General features: G+C 44.6%; 1 protein-coding gene across 3 annotated transcripts; it reads right to left on the minus strand.

The window, feature by feature from the left end:
* Positions 1-214: 214 nt before the first annotated feature.
* Positions 215-23936, minus strand: LOC115102026 (DDB1- and CUL4-associated factor 1-like). Of its 3 annotated transcripts, none has more exons than XM_029621521.2 (25): positions 23583-23936; positions 22613-22745; positions 22334-22410; positions 22142-22215; positions 21936-22049; positions 21692-21829; positions 20848-21498; positions 20576-20677; positions 13875-14033; positions 13566-13745; positions 13188-13397; positions 12831-13000; positions 11913-12040; positions 11570-11805; positions 10337-11403; positions 9931-10129; positions 9760-9842; positions 8968-9052; positions 8639-8872; positions 8327-8420; positions 3366-3470; positions 2948-3021; positions 2714-2806; positions 2289-2544; positions 215-1879 (listed from the first exon to the last, which is right to left on the minus strand). In XM_029621521.2, the coding sequence occupies exons 2-25, from the start codon at positions 22735-22737 to the stop codon at positions 1821-1823; spliced, it is 4713 nt and encodes a 1570-aa protein (XP_029477381.2). In that variant the 5' UTR covers positions 22738-22745; positions 23583-23936; the 3' UTR covers positions 215-1820. The 3 variants fall into 3 exon arrangements, with proteins under 3 accessions (XP_029477381.2, XP_029477383.2, XP_029477382.2); XM_029621523.2 differs by having other exon boundaries at positions 215-1876; positions 23583-23935; XM_029621522.2 differs by lacking the exon at positions 23583-23936 and adding an exon at positions 22978-23496.
* Between the last annotated feature and the right edge of the window lie 144 nt (positions 23937-24080).

The following is a 24080-nucleotide window of genomic DNA, read 5'->3' on the forward strand; positions in this document are numbered from 1 at the left end:
TATTTCCATATTCTCTTTGTTTTAAGTTTTGGCCGATAACCCCTGGCTCTATGTAGGCAGAAATGTGAGCAAACTCTTCCATCACAGCGACTGAATAACAGCTGTTGGGTGTATGATGCATATGTCATATTCAATGTTCAGGCCAGGGAGTTGGTCTCTTAATGTCAATGGTTCAGAGTTTTCCAACAATGAATAGGCTTAAAGACAGCAGAGCTCAACCTTTCATTTTATTTATAGTAAAAATACTTTTCGATACATACTGTACAGAACATGTTTTTATGGATCTTTACAAGAGTGCCTCCTTGAAGAAATGAGAAGAGGCAGAAGGTCAAGAATGTAATCAAACTAGGTAAAGAAAACATGATGTTTTGGCAATAGGCAAGACCACATCTACATTTGAATAGAGTGTCTTAATAAAGAAGTTGCAACTGAATAATAGAGCTATCCACAATTTAATACTTATCAGGAATAGCTTCTAAAGCCACCCAACATAAAAAGTTCAGAAAGATGATCCAAACAAGTCCATTTCAGTCAAAATACACTGTCTGCATCATTGACAGTAGGCAAACATTCTCCAATCCAGGTCAAGTTCTGTTGGTGTTGTTCCATGAGAGTAAAATGAAAGGTAAACAGGTTGTAGCTTACTAAAAACTGAACAAGCAATGTCCACTAATGAACGCAAAACAAATCCGAACATGTTTGCATGCAATTCAAATGTAAAGTATGTATTCCCTTAAACTAACCTGTGTGTGGGCAGCAAAAACCCAAGGTTGAGATCAAGCACCATTCAAAATGTCAACCAAAGCCAAATTCATACTTGGAAAAAGACAGACATCCTTGAAGGCCTCATTTTGTAGACATACAACTACATCAATCGTGTGCTGACAGTATTTGTAGTCCACATTTTACACTCACTAATGTGTGAAGTTCCTAAACAAAATACCAGTTTTCAGCATTTATCAAGAGCACCATGTTTGATCTGTTGCTGTGAAATCCAGTGGTGTTGGTCATTGATAGCACTATTGTGTGTGGCGTCTTGGTCGTTGGTCAAGTTTGTACAGTAGAAGGTGCAGTGGAGATGAACCTGAGGATATGGCTGCTTTAGCTCCACATAGACTGTGTTAGAGTGGAAGCCTCATGCAGCACCTTAGTCTTCAGCAGGCCACGTGGGAATTGATGCAGTATAGAACAGGATGTTTGAGTCAGCCAACACTGCCTTACCAATCCACAGTCAGAAGTAGCTTCATTCAGTTTCCCCATCTAAAACAGCCCTTCAGTTTCACAATCTAAAAAAATTCTACAAATAGCAGTGGCCATTCAGCATTCTAAAAAATAAAGGATAGTCCATATCAAAGGGTAAACTTTTGAAAGAGCTTTAATGAAATCAAAATGAAAAAATTATAACCTCAGTTGTTGTTGTGTCTGTACAAACATCGTTTTCCACTCATCAAGCCCACAGTGTAATATAAAACTATATCATATACAAATCTTCTATTTTTTTTCTCAATAATTCAATTTCTGTAGAAACATTTTGAAAGGTGGATCTCTCTTCTGGCTCTTCACTGACTCCTTCCATCAGCTTCTCCCAGGATGACTTGCTCCTGGGTGGTGGGGGGCATTGGACAGAATTCCAAACTGGCAATGCTCTGTTGGCGCCCTCAGTTCACTTCCCAAATCCCATCCTTCTTTCTGCCCAACTCTCTCTTATCTAACTGTACCTTATAGTCTTGTCTCAGTTGTTTATGATGGTTCATCCACATGGAGCGCTCTCTCCAGGAGTCTGGACGCGTCGTCCTAGTTTTTCTTTCCCAGACGGCTCTTCACTCATTCAGGGACAGGATGATGTCATCCTCAAGGTCAGAGTTGTCAGAGCTGTCTGCTGGGTTGACAGAAAGACAGCAAAGATACATTTAGAGATCTGGGGGATAAATGGGACAGAATACTGTACAAGTCACTGCTGTGGTGGTAGAAAAATGACAGAAAGCAGAAACTACATGTCTTCCGCAACATTGCCCCAGACAGTGTGAGGGTCCATCTTTTTTCCCCTTTTCCTTTCATTCAGTCAATCCCTCTCAAGCGGCAGTGTCCTCACACAGCAGTAGAGTAACAGCTTTTCAAGAATAATAACATAAATGGCTACGTCATTACTAAAAAGTTTGAAGTAGCCTAGCCCTTATGACAACAGGTTTAAGTTTACGGTTTCCAACAACTTCAACCTTGCCTGTCCTGCATCCCATGTTGTACCTATCAGTGAATGTCTGAAGGACAAACTGACAACTGTTACTCACTGTTATCCTGGGCAAGGTCCCCATCTTCCTCATCGTCATCAGAGTCATCATCATCATCATCCTCCTCCTCTCCATCCCCCTCCAGCAGGCGAGACACCTCATCGTCGGAGAGAGATAATTCATTGTTCCCGTCTTCCTCGTCTTCCTCATCCTCCCCGTTTTCGTTATCCAGCTCAGCGATCAGAGGGTCCGTGTCCATGTCATCATCAGAGTCATCATCATCATCATCATCGTCATCGTCTTGATCGTCATCCTCCTGATAGGGACAAGTGTTCCAGAACAGCCGTGTAAGGAACATGCTTCACAGATCTTACATCTCTATATTTAGGTTGTTCTAATGTCAGTGATTGGTGATTTGATTAATTATCTACCAACATAATAGAGCTGTGCTTTTTGAAGGAAGCGGGTTTGTTGTCTCTCTTTACCTGATCATCTTCATCCTCCTCCTCTTCAGCCAGTCTCTGGCGTCCCACCTCGTACAGTCTGCACACCGTGTCTGTGTTGACCGAGTCCTGGTTCTGGATGGGAGACCGCAGCAGTCAGAAACATACAACTGTTGTGTCAGAGGCGGTCTCCCAATACTATTCTACCAGTGTGTAACATTGGATTCAAGCCCGTTCAGATTTATTGAGTTATATTACAGATGACAAAAGGCCTACCTCAATCACAGCCAGGTAGCAGTCCTTGGTGTCTGTGCAGAGGTCAAAGATATTCCTCTTCACGTCAATGGTGGCTGGGGGAAGAGAGGGGGGTATGTTTCATTGTCATGTAATAAATAAACCTGTCACAATAGTTCAAACTTGACCATAGCTAAAGTAGTTAATACAGAAACAAGTTGTTTGGATGGAGTCTATTCGCTTATGGAACAAAATGAATTATATTCACTTCCTCAGCAAGATGCTATAGACACCAAATACATCCAATATTATTGCTTCCCAGTTGGTGGGTCAGGAATTGTTGCTAGTGACTCATGGCTGGGTTGTTAAGGGTCGTACAGTATAAAACTGGATAGTCAATTCCTGATAAATGCAACGGCTTGAAACTCTGGTGATGGTGTGGGTCTTAGAGCCATCTCACCAATGGGTTTGTAGTCGGTGGCGTTGAACGTCCTGAAGGAGGAGCCAAAGGGAGTCTTCGTCTGCATCTCCATAATGTCATCATCATCATCTGCCTGGAGCATCGCTGCAAAAACAACCCAGCAGGGTTAGGTTCTCTACACACCACAACTGGAACACATACATAGTTGTGCTTCATATACAGAGAAAAAGCAAGAGAGGTGTATGGATGGATACAATTCTTTTTTACAGGCAAAGGGTAACAGTTGCATCAGTACAAAGGAGCTGATCATAGACTACAGGAAAAGGCGGGCCAAGTGGAGCGGGTCGCGAGTTAAGTTCCTTGGTGTCCACATCACCAACCAACTATCATGGTCCAAACACACAAAGACAGTCGTGAAGAGGGCACGACAAAACCTTTCACCCCTCAGGAGAGTGAAAAGATTTGGCATGGGCCCCCAGATCCACAAAAAGTTCTACAGCTGTACCAGAGAGCATCCTGACCGGTTGCATCACCGCCTGGTATGGCAACTGCTCGGGATCTGACCGCTAAGGCGCTACAGAGGGTAGTGCGTACGACCCAGTACATCACTGAGGCCAAGCTTTCTGCAATCCAGGACCTATATAATAGGCGGTGTCAGAGGAAAGCTTATAAAATTGTCAGCGACTCCAGTCACCCAAGTAAGACTGTTTTCTCTGCTACCGCACGGCAAGCGGTACCGGAACGCCAAGTCTAGGACCAAAAGGCTCCTTAACAGCTTCTACCCACAAGCCATAAGACTGCTGAACAATTAATAAAAATGGCCACCAGACCATTACATTAACCCCATTTGTTTGTACACTGTGGCTGCTCGCTGCTATTATCTATAGTCGCTTCACCCCTACCTCCATGTACAAATTACCTCAACTAACCTGTAACCCCTAACACTGACTCGGTAACCCCTGTATTTTGAAGGAAGCCTTGTTATTCTTATGTTATTGTGTAACTTTTTTTTTTGGGGTAAAAACATTTTTTAAACTCTTCTTGAACTACACTGTTGGTTAAGGGCTTGTAAGTAAGCATTTCACGGTAAGGTCTACACTGTTGTTTAAGGGCTTGTAAGTAAGCATTTCACGGTAAGGTCTACACTGTTGTTTAAGGGCTTGTAAGTAAGCATTTCACGGTAAGGTCTACACTGTTGTTTAAGGGCTTGTAAGTAAGCATTTCACGGTAAGGTCTACACTGTTGTTTAAGGGCTTGTAAGTAAGCATTTCACGGTAAGGTCTTCACTGTTGTTTAAGGGCTTGTAAGTAAGCATTTCACGGTAAGGTCAACACTGTTGTTTAAGGGCTTGTAAGTAAGCATTTCACGGTAAGGTCTACACTTGTTGTATTCGGTGCATGTGACAAAGTTTGATTCCATTTTTTATTTAGAAGGGAAAATGGGTGGCCAGATGAGATGGCCAGATCGATAGACATTGACCCATTATTTTGGCTACTAAATCAGTGTGGTGTGGGTGTGCAGAGCCTTCATGGTATCCACAAGGCTTTGGGTAACAGGATTGGGGTCAATTCCATTTCTATTGAGTCAAGTGAACTGGAATTCCAATGAAAGAAATGAAAAATCCTCCTTGAAAATGGATGGCAAGGTTAAATTCAGGTACCTGTAATGTGAGGATTCATCATGGCAAAATAACAGCTAGTTGCACACATACTGGCTAAACAGAAGTGTGGGTGGATGAATAGATCGATAGTAAACTCAGCGAAAAAAGAAACGTCCTCTCGCTGTCAACTGCGTTCATTTTCAGCAAACTTAACATGTGTAAATATTTGTATGAACATAACAAGATTCAACAACAGACATAAACTGAACAAGTTCCACAGACATGTGACTAACATAAATGGAATAATGTGACCCTAGATAAGGGGGTGGTCAAAATCAAAAGTAACTGTCAGTATCTGGTGCCACCAAGGCACCTGCAAGTTCCTGGACATTTCTGGGGGGGAAATGGCCCTAACCCTCACCCGCCGATCCAACAGGTCTCAGACGTGCTCAATGGGATTGAGATCCGGGCTCTTCACTGGCCATGGCAGAACACTGACATTCCTGTCTTGCAGGAAATCACGCACAGAAAGAGCAGTATGGCTGGTGGCATTGTCATGCTGAAGGGTAATGCCAGGATGAGCCTGCAAGAAGGGTACCACGAGGAAGGAGGATGTCTTCCCTGTAACGCACAGCGTTGAGATAGCTTGTTGTCATTGCAGGCTAAGTCCAATGACGCTGTGACACACCGCCCCAGACCATGACAGACCCTCCACCTCGATCCTGCTCCAGAGTACAGGCCTCGGTGTAACGCTCATTCCTTCGATGATAAAAATCGAATCCGACAATCACCCCTGGAGAGACAAAACCGTGACTTGGCAGTGAAGAGCACTTTTGCCAGTCCTGTTTGGTCTAGCAACGCTGGGTTTATGCCCAAAGGCAACGTTTTTGCCGGTGATGTCTGGTGAGAACCTGCCTTACAACAGGCCGACAAGCCCTCAGTCCAGCCTCTTTCATCCTATTGCGTTCCTGATGTAGCTCGGACAGTTGTTGTTGCCACCCTGTACCTGTCACGCAGGTGTGATGTTCAGATGTACCGAACCTGTGCAGGTGTTGTTACACGTAGTCTGCCACTGCGAGGACGATCAGCTGTCCGTCCTGTCTCCCTGTAGCGCTGTCTTAGGTGTCTCTCAGTACGGACATTGCAATTTGTTGCCCTGTCCACATCTGCAGTCCTCATGCCTCCTTGCAGCCTGCCTAAGGCACGTTCACGCAGATGAGCAGGGACCCTGGGCATCTTTCTTTTGGTGTTTTTCCAGTCAATAGAAAGGCTTCTTTAGTGCCCTAAGTTTTTGTAATTGTGACCTTAATTGCCTACCATCTGTAAGCTGTTAGTGCATGTTCATTAATTGTTTATGGCTCATTGAACAAGCATGGGAAACAGTTTTTAAACCCTTTACAATGAAGTTATTTGGATTTTTACGAATTATCTTTGAGAGAAGAACTGGAATTAACAGAATTCCGGGGGCCAACTCTCGAATGAAGTAACCCTACCTGTCCTATAACCCCTGTTTTTGTTCATAGAAGTGAGGATGTGTCTGGCTCTGGCTAAGTGATGTGTATTTTGTTCCAAAATAAGCATAAGAGATCCCTAGATCTGGGTATTTGTAAGTCGCTCTGGATAAGAGCGTCTGCTAAATGACGTAAATGTAATGTAATGAAAGACATGGCCCTGAAAAAGGGACATTTTTTTTGCTGAGTACATGATAAGAGTGGTACTGCTGTGGGTGGATCTATCATGGCCTCACAGTGTCTCGGTCTACTGAGCTGTTAGAATGGTGTGGATGTGTAAACTTCAGTTAGTGCTAAATACGGCTGCTAGAATCCTGACTAGAACCAAAAAATGTGATCATATTACTCCAGTGCTAGCCTCCCTACACTGGCTTCCTGTCAAGGCAAGGGCTGATTTCAAGGTTTTACTGCTAACCTACAAAGCATTACATGGGCTTGCTCCCACCTATCTCTCTGATTTGGTCCTGCCATACATACCTACATGTACGCTATGGTCACAAGACGCAGGCCTCCTAATTGTCCCTAGAATTTCTAAGCAAACAGCTGGAGGCAGGGCTTTCTCCTATAGAGCTCCATTTTTATGGAATGGTCTGCCTAAACATGTGAGAGACGCAAACTCGGTAAGTCTTTACTGAAGACTCACCACTTCAGTGGGTCATATGATTGAGTGTAGTCTGGCCCAGGAGTGTGAAGGTGAATGGAAAGGCTCTGGAGCAACAAACCGCCCTTGCTGCCGGTTCTTTCATGCCATCCCTAGGAGGGGTGTGTCACTTGAGTGGGTTGAGTCACTGATGTGATCTTCCTGTCTGGGTTGGCGCCCCCTGGGTTGTGCCGTGGCGGAGATCTTTGTGAGCTATACTCAGCCTTGTCTCAGGATGGTAAGTTGGTGGTTGAAGATATCCCTCTAGTGGTGTGGGGGCTGTGCTTTGGCAAAGTGGGTGTGGTTATATCCTTCCTGTTTGGCCCTGTCCGGGGGTATCATCGGATGGGCCACAGTGTGTCCTGACCCCTCCTGTCTCAGCCTCCAGTATTTATGCTGCAGTAGTTTGTGTCGGGGGGGCTAATGTCAGTTTGTTATATGTGGAGTACTTCTCCTGTCTTATCTGGTGTCCTGTGTGAATTTAAGTATGCTCTCTCTAATTCTCTTTCTCTCTTTCTTTCTCTCTGAGGACCTGAGCCCTCGGATCATGCCTACAGGACTACCTGGCATGATGACTCCTTGCTTGTCCTCCAGTCCACCTGGCCGTGCTGCTGCTTCATTTTCAACTGTTCTGCCTGCGGCTATGGAATCCTGACCTGTTCACCGGATGTTCTACCTGTCCCAGACCTATTATTTGACCATGCTGGTCATTTATGAACATTTGAACATCTTGGCCATGTTCTGTTATAATCTCCACCCGGCACAGCCAGAAGAAGACTGGCCACCCCTCATAGCCTGGTTCCTCTCTAGGTTTCTTCCTAGGTTTTGGCCTTTCTAGGGAGTTTTTCTTAGCCAACGTGGTTCAACACCTGCATTGCTTGCTGTTTGGGGTTTTAGAATGGGTTTCTGTACAGCATTTTTCAGATATCAGCTGATGTACGAAGGGCTATATAAATGCATTTGATTTGATGTGGGTGGATCTATCATGGCCTCCCAGTGGCTGTAGATGTGAACCAGCTGGTTAGACTCCTCTGCTCGCTCAGGGCACAGCCTTCCGGCCATATGGTTCAGCAGGGCCGTGTGGCATCAAACACACACATCTACATGCACCTTTCACATGTCGTGAAAACACAACCCCACAAGCATTGACCTTTCAACACACATCTAAAAGTCTTAGCTCTTCACCATAAGGTGGAATTTGACCAGCCTTGCTACCACCTCACACTACTTCATTTCCCATAGTCCTTACCTCCGTAGATGACCGTGCCGTTGTTGTTGAAGACGATCCTACACTGGTCCAGAGCTGGCACTGTATGGAGGAGGTGAAAAGTCCGCAGGTCCCACTGACACAACCATTAAGGAATCACACTGTCACATTATCAATATAGCATATTGACTACTCTACCTAATACCTCTGGGATTGGGATGTACTCAACAGATGGCATGGGACAGTCCCATCTTGACATTAGATCACTTATCAGACAAACTGATGCAGGCTCAGTACCGCCAATTAACTCTACAAATATGACTATAACTATTGTACAGTCTGTGAGTCGGATACAATCTCAGTGTTGACGATGACCTCCAGGCCATTGGGGTGGAACACTCCACTGATGTTCATGTTGAACTTGTCAAACTTGTGGATGGCACGAGCCGAGCGCACGTCCCACAGTACACCGTCGTTCAGCACCAGGTCGTCAGTGGGGTTAAAGGTCGCACAGTTCCTCTTGTAGTTATTGGCCAGGTCCGGGTAGTTGAGGGTCAGGGTTTTCTGCCCCGTCTGGATGTCATAGATCTGAGACCCAAAGATCAGGTGATCAGGACAAAAAAAAAAAACTTGTGTACTCGGTCATTCAGTTTAACCTTTAGATGTTTATAAAGAAGACTTACGTGGGCTATGTGTTCCTTTGTGCCAATAACTCGGTCTTGTGAGAGTTTGCTGAACTCTACATAATGATCATCTAAGAAGGAATGCCTGGAAAGAAGAATAAATAGAGAAATAGAAAATATTCCTTACAACCTCTGACTTCAGGCCATATAGAATAAGTCCTAAGACATAGTGATGGGGATAAAAAATGGAAAGTAACATACTGCAACACTATTTTGGACAATATTATATTGATACTTTGACTCCAAGTATAATTTTTTATTTGTAATTTGTTAGCTAGTGCTAGAGAGCTGTACCCGCACTAACCTTCCGTATTTTTCATCCTATAGCTTTGTTCGCCATCTTTTTAAATAGTGAGACATGTTTTCAGTTATTTAATTTCCATGATTGATCAAAACTAATTTCCTCATGTTCTCTCGTCTCTCTGCAGTAGACATATAGTGAGCAGTGTTCCGAACATCAATCACAATAAAAATTACAGTATTGAATAGTGAGAGTCTCAATACATATCGTATAACAACTAAGTATTGTGATTGTATTGTATTGCAAGGTCCCTGGCAATTCCCAGCCCTACTAAGGCAGTTCAGTTAGTGTGTTTAACGATTGTGTCACCCTCTTTCAGCAGTTCCATGCTCTGCTGGCACTGAGCAGCTGGACCATTGGGCAGGGAGCACCATAAACACACAACCAATAGAATTAACCATAGAAATGGAATGGGTAAAGCAGTCATCCCCATTTGAAGAAATAACCAACTGTATTGATCTGACAAGGTCAGTCTACTGTGACACACTTACTTCATGATGAACACTGACTTCATGCCCCACAGTGCAGACAGAGGATAACTCCATGATGCCGATGTCAACAACAGAGAGCCATCCTGATGACAAAAAAGACAAAAGTTTTATTAAAAAACAAATGTATTAGATATCCACAAGACATGTAGATTTGTAAATGTCCCCACTGACCCGTGATGGCTCTAGGTGTGTGATGGCAGAGCTGTGGCAGCTGTAGCTCGCCTCCTCCTGGCCTGTGAACACATTGTAGAGTTTGAGCTGGCCCGTACACGTCCCCAGCATCAGGAACCGCTCACGGGCAGAGAAGGCACAACACATGAACCCACTCTCATCCTCATCTGCCTCTCTGAACACAGACATGGGACGAAACCTGGGGGAAAGGGGAACATGTTACCCAGAGAAACCTGGGGGAAAGGGGAACATGTTACCCAGAGAAACCTGGGGGAAAGGGGAACATGTTACCCAGAGAAACCTGGGGGAAAGGGGAACATGTTACCCAGAGAAGTCCATCTAAAAACCCAATTAAAAGATAATGACGAGGACTTTGAGTCCCCAGTGTATTAGGAACCAAACATACCTGCTAAAGATGAGGTGTCTGTCGAAGCAGCCCCCGTCCACCCCTCCATACTTGGGGTAGACGACCCTGCGTGTGTTTCGGGAGGTGAAGTTGGTTGGGGCCTGGCGCCTCTGCTTGGGTTCGGGGCACTGGTGGGGGGTGAAAAGGGAGAAAGGGGGGCAGGTGGTGACAGGGTTCTTGCAGCGCGCGTGCTGCTCCCTCAGGTACTCTGTGATGATGCTGTCCAGGGCGGGGGGAGAGGGCAGGTGTCTGTCCAGCTGTTTCTTCATGGCTGGACTCTGGCTGAAGGCACCGTAATCTGACTTCTGCCTCAGCACCCGCGGCTTCTTACAGCTGACAGGCACGGGGCATGGCGACGGGCGCTCTCGCGTGAACACGATCCGACCAATTAGGGGAGAGCCGTTGCTTTGGTGAGGGGTCAACAGGGGAGGGGCGGCCGGAGGGAGTGCGAGGAGTTGCGATGTCGAGGGACGGGGCTGAACTGACAACGGCATGGACGGATGAGAGCCGTGGCTCGCCAACCGCGCTGCAACCCCATTGGCCAGCCGAGGGGTCCGGGGGAGGGCAGGGGCAGGAGAGGCAGGAGGAGGGGGAACAACGACAGGAAGTAAAGCTGAGGAAGATGGGTGGGGGAGGATGGCCATGGGGAGGTCGGCCTCCTTGGTGAGTGTGGTGGCCGTGTCATGCAGGCCTTTGGCCACCAGGTGGTTCCGGATCAACAGCAGTAGCTCCTTCTCAGGGAAGGAGATCCTGGACTGGGCCACCACATTAGCCCTCTGCAGCCAGGCCAGGGACACATCCGTCCCTATCATGAGGGGTTTACCAGACACTCGCTTGATGAGCTCTGCCGCAAACTTGCAGAATTTGACGTGTTCGCTGCGTTTGTCTTGGAGCACAGGCTCCTTCATAAGCTGCTGGATGTGTCCGCTGCTGAAGAGAGGCAGCTTGCTGATAATCTGTCTGACTGAGCTGGAGCGGGACAGACCCACCAGGGCCTTACAGGCCAGGGCCCGGATTTGATCCGCATCTGTGATGGGCATCTTCACCGTCAGCAGGGACAGGAGCACCTACAGGGAGATGGCTATGGTTACGAGTGCATAATAACAGTATTGAGAAATCATAAAAGTAACCCAAACCATTAATGAATAGAGACAAATCAGAGACCAGTAGCGCCCAACAACATACCAGCGTAATATCTATCAATAGACAGTTCCGAAGTTAATCTTCTCTCACCTTGATGCCGTTGTTAGACTGCACCACGTTCCACATCTTGCTGAGCACGCTCTCGCTGCTCTTGGTAGTCTGGGGCAGGCGTCTGCGAGGAGTGCCCGAGATGAACTTGCCGATGCTGGACATGCGTTTGTCCGGAGCACACACACAGTTGATGACCACCTGCAGAGCAGACTTCTGGATCTCGGCGTCGTTCACAAACACCTCTCCCTCCGCCACCAACAGGACTACACTCATACCTGAGGAACAACTGAACATTAAGATTAAACCCCAAAGCAAACAGTCCTGGTCTGCTGGATAGATAAGGAGGTGTCAATAGAACGCCATGGCAGGACAGGTAACGTACCCACGGTGGAGACTGCATTACCCCCCTCCCCATCTGGCACAGCCACAGACTCAGCCATCAGCAGCTGGGTCTTCGGGATCACCGTCAGGATGCTCAGTATGTCCAGGGCATAACGCACTGTGTCACTCCTAGGGGACAACACGGAGAGAAACGGAGGGAAATAGTCACACAGTATTACTCGGGTATTCACTTAAATTGTGAAAAGATATAAACAAGTGTTCTCCATAATGAATAGAGATGTATTTTAATATAGAGCAGAGTATTTTAATTATGGATACCCATAAGGCACTGGTTAGTTTTGCAGCAGCTACTCTTCCTGGGGTCCAGCAATATTGAAGTTGCACTATGCAGAAATCACTGACATTTCCTGGTTGCTAAAACTATAACAGTTTGTCTAATTTCAGTTTATGTGACAAAATAAGCTAGTGTAGTGTAGAGAATCATTGTACCGTCTAAACCACTGTGAAATACATTTTCCATAACCATAAATATTATTTCAGCTGTTTGAAACTGGTATAAAACCGAAAGTAAAAAAGAAAAAGGGAAGCATGGAAATAGTGCACATGAACAGATCTACCGCTTCTTAGACTTGCTTTCAAGTAGAACGAGATCTATACATTCGGTCAGGTCGCCCAAAAAGTTACATATTGCCACTAAGGCAAATTATATACAATATTAGCAAATTATTATATTCTCACCAAAACATTTGTAGCATCCGAACAGTTTGGCCTACAAACTATTATGTTTATGGAAAGATGAGACTCTCACGAACACGATTGTGTTCTCCGTTTTGCTCTACAACCCCAAACAAGCGTCTTGGCAGTCGTCTGAAGTCGGCACAGCCGATCTGCCAACTTCCCACAAGGGAATCTGTACTTGCAATAGAGAAGGAAGGTTGCATTTCTTATCTGTCCTTACCTGCCATAGTAGGTCCTCCAGTCACAAGCAATGGAGATGAGCTGCAGCAGCAGCTGAACACAGGACAGCTTGTGGAAGACCTCAGCTGGCTCCCAGTACAATCTGACTGGGCCGTACTCGATCAGGAACTCCATCATCTCCACCACCTGCTCATGGGTGTAGCTGCACGCCTGGGGAACAGAAGGACAATGAGGCACCTCTGAAAACATCAAGGTATATCGTGATGATGGGTTCCAGGGGGTTGGGGTCAATTCAGAAAGGGAACTTTATAAATCCCTATAGAAAGAAATTGGCAACTTAGAGCAAACACAATCACTTCAATCTCCCAACTCAGATGGGATGGCCTGTTCCGCCTACCTTGTAGTAGGGCTGAGGGTGAATGGGAGCGCCCCCCTCAGTCCGCTGCAGGGACTGCTTGACCTGCTCCACCTTGATGGCCAGATGGGCCTCGAAGAACCTGCGCAGGGCCATGCAGGTGTGCTTGGCTGTCTGCCTGCTGGAGAAGATCTGGTCATCACTCAGTAGGGCCGCCTGGTCTTCAGGGTTTAAGATCTCCAGCGTACTTATCTGGAGACAGTAGAATTATACACAATAAGCAGCAGTGTAATACACACTGCAACAGTGAGCATGTTCAGAGAACTGATCCATTTTTTTTTTTTACAAATATTAGAAAATCCTGTCGTAGTGACAGCTAGAGGAAACAGAAGCAAGAATAAACCAGACAGGCCCTCCTACCAGGTTGACGAGGCGTCGGAGGCCGTCCTGCCTGTCGAAGAGCTCCAGCACGGCTCGGTAGGAGAAGGAAATGGAGAAGAACATGGTGGCGTGGCAGCAGCCCGAGGCGTGGGAACACTCCAACAGCCACAGAGTGTAGCTCACCACGTCAGACAGGATGGAGTGAGGCAGCATACACACCTAAGGGGAACAGAAAAACATGAAGTGAACACACAATTTGTATGGACTTAATTTACTTCAAAGTAAATCTGTATTACACACACAGACCACAGGAACAGTTGATCTTTATGGTGTGTGTTGGTCCCCTACCCTCTCCATGGCATCCTGGTTGTAGGCCAGGTAGTAGAGGCACAGAGACACCCCTGTGGCGGCCATGGAAGGCTTGGGGATCTCCAGAAGCTTCTGAACTCCTCCATGGGCCACAAACTGGGCTGCAAACTTCTTATGCAGGAGCAGGGAGGCCAGGTACTACAGGTAGAGAATGGGAATCCTATGATAAAGCTGGGATGTACTTCTTTAAACAATTGAGACGCATTCTAAGTCAGTTACTGCTAGGGCTGTGGGAGTCACTAAATTTCATCAGCCAGTGACTGTCAAGCAAATAACTGTTGGGTCTCACGGTAATTGACCGTTAATTAACAAACATTCAGCATCTCCTGGCTTCCACACATCTACAGTTGAAGTTGGAAGTTTACATACACATTAGCCAAATACATTTAAAAACTCACGTTTCACAATTCCTGACATTTAATCCTAGTGAAAAATTCCCTGTCTTAGGTCAGTTAGGATCACCACTTTATTTTAAGAATGTGAAATGTCAGAATAATAGTAGAGGATTTAGTTCATCTTTTATTTATTTCATCACATTCCCAGTGGGTCAAAAGTTTGCATACACTCAATTAGTATTTGGTAGCATTGTCTTTAAATTGTTTAACTTGGGTCAAACTTGGGTAGCCTTCCACAAGCTTCCCACAATAAGTTGGGTGAATTTTGGCCCAATCCTCCTGACAGAGCTGGTGTAACTGAGTCAGGTTTGTAGGCCTCCTTTGTCGCACACGCTTTTTCAGTTCTGGCCACAAATGTTCTATAGGATTGAGGTCAGGGCTTTGTGATGGCCACTCCAATACCTTGACTTTGTTGTCCGTAAGCCATTTTGCCACAACTTTGGAAGTATGCTTGGGGTCATTGTCCATTTGGAAGACCCATTTGCGACCAAGTTTTAAACTTCCTGACTGATGGCTTGAGATGTTGCTTCAATATATCCACATACATTTCCTAACTCATGATGCCATCTATTTTGTGAAGTGTACCAGTCCCTCCTGCAGCAAAGCACCCCCACAACATGATGCTGCCACCCCCGTGCTTCACGGTTGGAATGGTGTTCTTCAGCTTGCAAGCCTCCCTCTTTTTCCCCCAAGCATAACAATGGTCATTATGGCCAAAAGTATATTTTTGTTTCATCAGACCAGAGGACATCTCTCTCAAAAGTACGATCTTTGTCCCCATGTGCATTTGCAAACCGTTGTCTGGCTTTTTTAAAATGGTGGTTTTGGAGCCATTCTTCCATGAGCAGCCTTTCTGGTTATGTTGATATAGGACTCGTTTTACTGTGGATAAAGATACTTTTGTACCCGTTTCCTCCAGCATCTTCACAAGGTTCTTTGCTGTTGTTCTGCACTTTTTGCACCAAAGTACGTTCATCTCTAGGAGACAGAAGGCGTCTCCTTCCTGAGGGGTATGAAGGCAGTGTGGTCCCATGGTGTTTATACTTGCATACTACTGTTTGTACAGATGCACGTGGTACTTTCAGGCGTTTGGACATTGCTCCCAAGGATGAACCAGACTTGTGGAGGCCGACATTTATTTTCCTGAGGTCTTGGCTGATTTATTTTGATTATACCATGACGCCAAGCAAAGAGGCGCTGAGTTTGAAGGTAGGCCATGAAATACATCCACAGGTACACCTCCAATTGACTCAAATGATGTCAATTAGCCCATCAGAAGGTTCTGAAGCCATGACACCATTTTCTGGAATTCCCCAAGCTGTTTAAAGGCACAGTCAACTTAGTGCATGTAAACCTTCTGACCCACTGGAATTGTGATACAGTGAATTATAAGTGAAATAATCGGTCTAAACAATTGTTGGAAAAATTACTTGTGTCATGCACCAAGTAGATGTCCTAACCGACTTGCCAAAACTATAGTTTGTTAACAAGAAATTTGTGGAGTGGTTCAATAACGAGTTTTAATGACTCCAACCTAAGTGTATGTAAACTTCTGACTTCAACTGTACATCTACATTTTAGAAAGCCTAATAAATCCATGTAATACAGCCTACACCTTCAAAATAAATTCATTATTTATTTCAGACAGGTCTAAAGAAACATGATATGAAGAGAATATAGTCTATTTCAGAAGAACAGAATAGCATACTCTGAGTTGTCCTTATGCTAGGTCGTGATCTGGCTATGCCAAATGCCTGTGGGCTAAACTAGTTCATTTAGCAGACAAGATTTGCTTAGAATTCCATGGCATTATTTTATAGTATGAAGAACACAATTGAACAAAGCTGAATAAAACAGAAATATTTCTCCAAACAATTTGAGTGCGCACATGCAGCTGTTCTGTGTTGAGCAGTTAACAAAGAAATAAGTACTCCTTTCTGCGTAGTTTACTGTTATTAATCTAATCTATCTTTGTTTTTTGTGCATGCTGTACAATATTCATTAGTCTCTCATTTACAATTTGACAAGAACTTGATAATACCTCGAATTTCACGGTGGCATTCCATTTCTGGCTGTAATTCACCTTTAAAAAATCCCTGCCTTCTCCCTGAGAGATGCGCACTCTCCATCCCGTGATCGGGTCTTTCTCAGAATACAAGTGAAGACCGACACATCCGGGACACGACTGCGAATATCCTTCTCCAATTCCAAGGTGCATATTGAAGATTTAAAGATATATTTTACTTTTCGTCAGCCAACAACAAAAGCAATCTATCCCACATAGCACAAAAGTCAACCTGTTCTATTGTGTGCGAGAAATAAATATTCCAAAGTCTGTGACAGTTGTGGGACGCAATAGATCCCAAATTAAAACAACCACTAGCATCAAAGTTTTAAAAAACTATTTTTTTTACACAATGTGGCTGACAACAGATTAGAATGTTTAGCGTAAAATGTTAAACTATTAGGCTATTTCTTCACATTATAAGCGCAGCAATGCGCACATGGCAGTAGGCCATAAGCTGGAATCTTCCATTAGCTGGAAAGCACCATTATCAAAAGTGACCGCAAATGCGATTACCCATGTAATGCTTTATTATAGAAGTGAATTTATGGTGAATATTATCTTCCCAAAACTTGAAATAAAAATCTAATTTTAATTTGTCACATGCACCGAATACAACAGTTATTGGTGTTGACTTTACAGTGAAATGCGTACAAGCCCTTAATTAAACAACAACGGAGTTAAGAAAAAAATGTATGTAAAAAATATGAAATAAAAAGTAACAATTAAACCGCAGCAGTAAATGTGCGGGGGCACCAGTTAGTCAAGGTAATATGTACATGTAGGTAGAGTTAAAGTGACTATGTATAGATAATAAACAGAGTAGCAGCAGCGTAAAAGAGGGGTCTGCTGGGAAGCCCTTTGAAAAGCTGTCCAGGAGTCTTATGCCTTCTGGGTAGAAGCTGTTAAGAAGCCTTTTGGACCTTGACTTAGCGCTCCAGTTCCACTTGCCGTGCGGTAGCAGAGAGAACAGTCTATGGCTAGGGTGGCTGGAGTCATTGACAATTTTTAGGGCCTTTCTCTGACACCGCCTGATAGAGGTCCTGGATGGCAGGACACTTAGTGCCTTGCGGTCGGAGGCCAGGCAGTTGCCATACCAGGCAGTGTTTAACACATGCAACCATGCTCTAGATGGTACAGCTGTAGAACCTTTTGAGGATCTGAGGACCCATGCCAAATCTTTTCATTCTCCTGAGGGGTAATAGGTTTTGTCGTGTCCTCTTCACGACTGTCTTGGTGTGTTTGGACCATGATAGTTTGTTCGGGATGTGGACACCAAGGAACCTGAAGCTCTCAACCTGCTCCACTACAGCCCTGTCGGTGAGAATGGGGGCGTACTCGGTCCTCCTTTCCCTGTCGTCCACAATCATCTTTATCACGTTGAGGGAGAGGTTGTTATCCTGGCACCACCCGGCCAGGTCTCGTACCTCCCCCTATAGGCTGTCTCATTGTTGTCAGTGACCAAGCCTACCACTGTTGTGTCGTCAGCAAACTTGATGGTGCTGGAGTTGTTCCTGGCCATGCAGTCATGAGTGAACAGGGAGAACAGGAGGGGACTGAGTACGCACCCCTGAGGGGCCCCTGTGTTGATGATCAGCGTGGCAGATGTGTTGTTACCTTATCACCTGGTGGCGGCCCGTCAGGAAGTCCAGGATCCAGTTGCAGAGAGAGGTGTTCAGTCCCTGGGTCCTTAGCTTAGTGATGAGATTTGAGGGCACTATGGTGTTGAACACTGAGCTGTAGTAAATGACTCGCATTCTCACATAGGTGTTCCTTTTGTCTATGTTGAGTGCATTAGGAGATTGCATCATCTGTGGATCTGTTCAGGCAGTTTGCAAATAGGAGTGGGTCTAGGGTTTCTGGGATAATTGTGTTGATGTGAGCCATGACCAGCCTGTCAAAGCACTTCATGACGGTAGTCATTTAGGCATGTTCCCTTGGTGTTCTTAGGCACAGGGACTTTGGTGGTCTGCTTGAAACATGTTGGTATTACAGAATCAGTCAGGGACAGGTTGAAAATGTCAGTGTAGACACTTGGTCAGCTGGTCAGCGCATGCTCTGAGTACACGTCCTGGTAATCCGTCTTACTCACATCGGCTACGGAGAGCATGATCACAGTTGTCCGGAACAGCTAACGCTCTCATGCATGTTTCAGTGTGAAACTCACACGCTGCTTATGTATGCCAGTTAAGCTCTAAACCCCTTGTTAGGCAGATGAATGTGCTTAATTTAAGAAGTTATTTGGCCACTTTAGTTGTGATACAAACCTTATTAAAATATATAGACCTTTGGGCTAGGTTACATGAGGTGTACGACTATGATTCGAAAAAGTCGCAAAAAAAAAGGCTGTTTCTTATGCTGGGCATCATTCACAAGTGATAATATATAATTCACAACCCATCAGACTATTCATGATTTCATCATGTCTTCACATATACTAAAAAATATCAAAAATCAGTCAAAAGTTTGTACACACCTATTCATTCAAGGGCTTTTCTTTATTTTTACATTGTAGAATAATAGAAGACATCAAAACTATGAAAACATGGAATCATGTAGTAGCCCCCCCAAAAAATTTAACAAATCAAAATATGTTTCACATATTTGAGATTATTCAAAGTAGTCACCTTTTGCCTTGATGACAGCTTTGCACACTCTTGGCATTCTCTCAACCAGCTTCACCTGTAATGCTTTTCCAAACGTGAAGGAGTTCCCACATATGCTGAGCACTTGTTGTCTGCTTATCCTTCACTCTGCTGTCCAACTCATCCCAAACCATCTCAATTTGGTTGAGGTGATTGTGGAGGCCACAAAGGCACGGCGGTTGGAACCAAAAATCTCAAATTTGCACTCATCAGACCAAAGGACAGATTTCCACTGGTCTAAAGTCCATTGCTCGTGTTTCTTGGCCCAAGCAAGTCTCTTCCTCTTACTGGTGCCCATTAGTAGTGGTTTAGACCATGAAGGCCTGATTTCACGCAGTCTCCTCTGAAAAGTTGATGTTGAGATGTGTCTGTTATTTGAACTCTGTGAAGCATTTATTTGGGCTGCAATCTGAGGTGCAGTTAATTCCCCCTTTAATTCCAACTCTAATGAACTTATCCTCTGCAGCAGAGGTAACTCTGGGTCTTCCTTTCCTGTGGCAGTCCTCATGAGAGCCAGTTTTATCATAGCGCTTGAAGGCTTTTGTGACTGCACTTGAAGAAACTTTCAAAGTTCTTCAAATTTTCCAGACTGACTGGCCTTCATGTCTTAAAGTAATGATGGACTTTCGTTTCGCTTATTTGAGTAGTTCTTGCCATATTAAGAACTTGTTCCTTTACCAAATAGGGCTATCTTCTGTATACCACCCCTACCATGTCACAACACAACTGAAATTCCACAAATTAACAAGGCACACCTGTTAATTGAAATGCATTCCAGGTGACTACCTCATGAAGCTGGTTGAGAGAATGCCAAGAGAGTGCAAAGCTGTCAAGGCAAAGGGTGGCTACTTTGAAGAATCTCAAATATATTTTGATTTGTTTAACACTTTTGGCTACTACATGATTTCATGTGTTATTTCATAGTTTTGATTTCTTCACTATTATTCTATAATGTAAAATTAGTAAAGATAAAGAAAAACCCTGGAATGAGTAGGTGTGTCCAAACTTTTGACTGGTACTGTGTGAGTAAAATTTATATTGATTTAGAATGGACCATTATCACGCAACTGTCTCGAAAAATGGGCAGGCGAAAAACAACATGTTATCTATGCACTTAAATAGAGAATGGAGGATGCTTTTCCAGTGATTCATTTTCATGCCAGCCAGTTAAGGCTATACTCCTGTTGTATGGTTGAGAAATGTGCTTAATATTAGGAAAGTTGAGAAATAAATATAGTTGGCCTAGCCTATAGAAAGCGGATGTGATCCTCCTCTTTTCTCATGCAATTGCATACCCTATAGAAAAGTTGTGCAACATTAGCCCATGGGCTCTCATGAAGTGTATGATTAGATTTTCAATAACATTTGCATTAATGTCAGAGTGATTAGAGGGACAATATAGTGCCGAATACCAGGCAGTTAGCAAGTTTGGTAGGCTACTAATGACCAGCAGCATCTGAGCTTTGAGAAGACTAATTAGCGTGACTAAATGGTCACGTGGAAATTGGCTGCCTTCCTGACTCGTGACTGCCCATAATACGGTCACCGCAACAACCCTAGTTGTAGTAAGGTTACCTTGAGAGCCTCAAAGGTGAGCTGTACATCGTTGGTCTGCTTCAGGTCCATGTAATGGATGAGCAGCTCACAGGCTCCCATCTGCATGAAGACAGCCAACAGCTGAAAGACAGAAAATAATACAGAGAAATGAAACATTTATGCAGAGTACTACTCGTCTGTCTAGCAGCCTTCAGTTATTTATGGCATAATGTCTTCAACGAGTACTAGCTCTTATAATAGAGTTTGACAAGACTGACATCTGCTGGTAGGTTTATGTAGCAGACACTAACCTCCTGGTACTCCCCCAGAGGGGTGAGGTACTGTAGGATGAGCCTCTGCTCCATCTCTGGGGTCAGAGGGTAAAGGTGATAGTTGTTCCCAATCACCCAGGGGCTCATCTCAGACCAGCTGCTGTTGGACAGCTCGCTGAAGTTCCTCTCCGGCTCCGGCAGGGAGAAGTTCAGCTTCTGTTTCACCTTCCGTCCATTCTCCCTCTCTGCCCTCCTCTTGAGGTGACTGCTGCCCTCCGCCCTGCCATCTGGGAAGTCCCGGTGGGACAGAGACTGCGGGGCAGACACAGGTTTCATCAGGCCTTTAATGGACGAGCTGGTGCAGCTGCTGATCTTGTGGGAAGAGTTGTCAGACTCATTGCTGGGGAATGGGCTCTCCTCTATGTCCTCCTCTGGTCCCTTCTCTGTTCTGTTATTCCCTGGGGGGAAGGGGTTCTCCTCTCTGTCCTCCTCTGGTCCCTTCTCCACCCTCTCTGTGCCGTTATTCCCAGAGGAGAACGGGGTGTCCTCGAAGCCTCCGTCAACAGTCTCCTCATCCAGAGGAAGGAGAGGTTCCCCCAGGGCCTTCCTGGGACTGGGCCGTTTAAACTCCTTCCTGTTCTCAGTGTCCTTGGCCTGCAGCTCACGTAGCCGCTGCAGCATTAAAGGCACCTGAGAGAGCGAGAGAGATGCATCTAGCGTCATTCAGAGATACGGATGGACACCATGGCGCCCACATGTAGCAACACAAGGTCAAATTAAATTGAACCCACATTGCAGTATTTATACAAGATCTTATGTTCATGTTGTTAAACCTTCTTAGAGGCTTAATAAAAACACCTCATAATAGGGTTTGGGCACTGACCAGGACTGAGTTCTCCTCCCTGTAGTTGGCAGCGATGTCCTGGTTCTCCATGGCTCCAGCCAGCAGGCCCGTGGCATAGATCATCAGGGGTTGCTCAGCCTCCTGGGCCCATTTAAACAGCCTCTCCACTATGCCCTCCTGTCACAAACACAACATCATGATTATTGAATAGGTTGCATATTCTAGCTAACTAAATCTATAAACATGTTTAAGTGCATCTCCACAGAAGCAGGTTGTAGCATACCTTCTCCTGAAAGACCACAGCGGTCTCCAACCCAGGCATGATGTTCTGCAGCAAGCGACAGGCTGCCGTGTTAAGGGTGAGCTCTCTGCTGGTCATCACATAGCTATTCACCAGCTGGAAAAAGACAGGAGTTGAAATAACATGCACTCACCAGATCATCAATTTACAAATAATACTAAATAAGTATAATTGTTTTCCATTCTTACCGCATTCATGAAGTCATCATCTTTGAACAGGATCTTAAGCAGATGACCCAAGACGCATTCTGGATCAGCTCTCCCTAAGTGACAAAAGGTGGAGAGAATTAAAAATATACAAAATGTCAACAACTATCACTTTTGCTAGCTATAGTTAATTATATAGCTATGACTACACACAACAGAAATAAAACATCTTACCAGGGTGCCTGTCATCAAAAGGATCAGGATCAGCTTTGTGATATTCCTCAGTCTCCCTCTCCACCAGCTCTGAGATCCTGAGAGGAAAATAAAAACCCATGATATATTCAAAATAGACAACATATTCCTAAATGTCCAGAGGCTTTAAAACAAACAAACATCAATCCCTTCAAGTAATGTGATCTGAATAAAGTGCATTTTTGTTGTTGTTGAAACTTCCCATAATATCCACTGGTGTTACAAAACATTATCCTCCTTTATTATTACACAGGCACTCACTTGGTGAGGATGTTAACCAGGTCTGGTGTGCTAGCCTGCTGCTCCCCCTCCCACTTCTCCAACCAATGCTCCAGCAGAGCAGTCAGCTCTGCCTTGGAATCCACGCTGGCAGATGCCGACGCCATGGTGTGGCCTAATACACAGAAAACACATGATGAAAGAATGTGCAAAACACTGGATTGGTGCAAGCAAGATGGAAGCATTGAATGTTGACAGAAAAGTGGTAGGAAATCAATCTAGCCCATATCAACATTTACAATGACAGGCAACTGACGGATAGTGATAGTCACTAACACTAGCTTACTTATTTGGCCTACTCCTGAAATAAAATATATTTAATGCATGATCGATCTATGCACACAAACCACGACTTCCTCTCCAGTTGCAACCAGTGACTCAAAGAGGACCTTTCTTTGGGCTTCAGTTCAGAACAGATCCAGTCAGACAGCTGCATAGGTCCCTAGAGACTCCAACGGTCAACAGGTGATTTGGTCATGATGCTAGAAACCATCCAATAGCATTAGCTATCTAACGTTACTGTGTAGTAGCTACTAGTTAGCCTATTTCTAACGTCAGCTTGCTACCGTTACTGTCTCCGGAATATATAGCTAAACGTTAGCTAGCTACTGTACAGGATGACAAGCAACACCGTCATCGGTACGTCGATAGCTAACTTATTCTTAGATAAACTCTGCAGGTGTGAAATACCCCGTTTAGCTAAATGTACCAGCTAGATAGCTAGCTACGGATATTCGCTATATAGAGTTACAACGTTGGAAAATCTGTTTAAGCGAAGTTACACTTAGTTCAGTGTTCAGAAACTGCTGTTTGCATTGATTGTGCACACGAGCTAGCTACAAGACCGCCCAGAGTAGACAGTTATTAATGTGCGACAGCATTGTTGGCTAACTAACGCTAGCTATGTAGCTAGCTAGCGAACACATTATTAGCATGTTATGCGAATGCGTACCTTGATATGCTCAATTTTCCCTCGCTTTCCTTATTCCTTCCACAAAAAAATAATTTTTAAAATCCCGACATACACTTGCTAGCTAGACCTGTATTGTTAAAAACAATACAAACTGCAGCTTCGCACAGCACCTTATCACTTGTTTTAGCACAGCCTTGTTCGGGGTTTATTATGGCGAACACGTTCTACACGGTTGTCACGAGTTACCACAGCCACAAAGTCAAAATTGGATATATCGTAAAAATACATACTTTGTTTTGTTGCTTTTTGTTCTTAATTTAATTTAAGGGTTATACATAAGGTTTGTAGTGTGGTTAAATTTAGGTTTAAAGTCAGATTTTAAGACGAGAAATTGTTTTTAAAAAATAAGAAAAGAGGCGGGGTTTATGCCTTTGTGGCTGTGCTAACCAATGACGACCGTTTACACGTCAAAGTTTAGCGCCGACTGTCGATTTTTTATGACGGAAACAGGGCCGAGATAAACCAAGATTTGATCAT

Source organism: Oncorhynchus nerka, linkage group LG20 (assembly GCF_034236695.1).
Source record: "Oncorhynchus nerka isolate Pitt River linkage group LG20, Oner_Uvic_2.0, whole genome shotgun sequence".
In the NCBI taxonomy this organism is placed as follows: domain Eukaryota; kingdom Metazoa; phylum Chordata; class Actinopteri; order Salmoniformes; family Salmonidae; genus Oncorhynchus; species Oncorhynchus nerka.

Coding starts and splice junctions, on each gene's coding strand:
- LOC115102026 (XM_029621521.2), bottom strand. CDS start 22,737: ATGGCGTCGGCATCTGCCAGCGTGGATTCCAAGGCAGAGCTGACTGCT. Junction 9,843..9,930: donor CACACCTAGAGCCATCACGG/GTCAGTGGGGAC, acceptor TTTTGTCATCAG/GATGGCTCTCTGTTGTTGAC. Junction 2,545..2,713: donor AGGAGGATGAAGATGATCAG/GTAAAGAGAGAC, acceptor TGTCCCTATCAG/GAGGATGACGATCAAGACGA.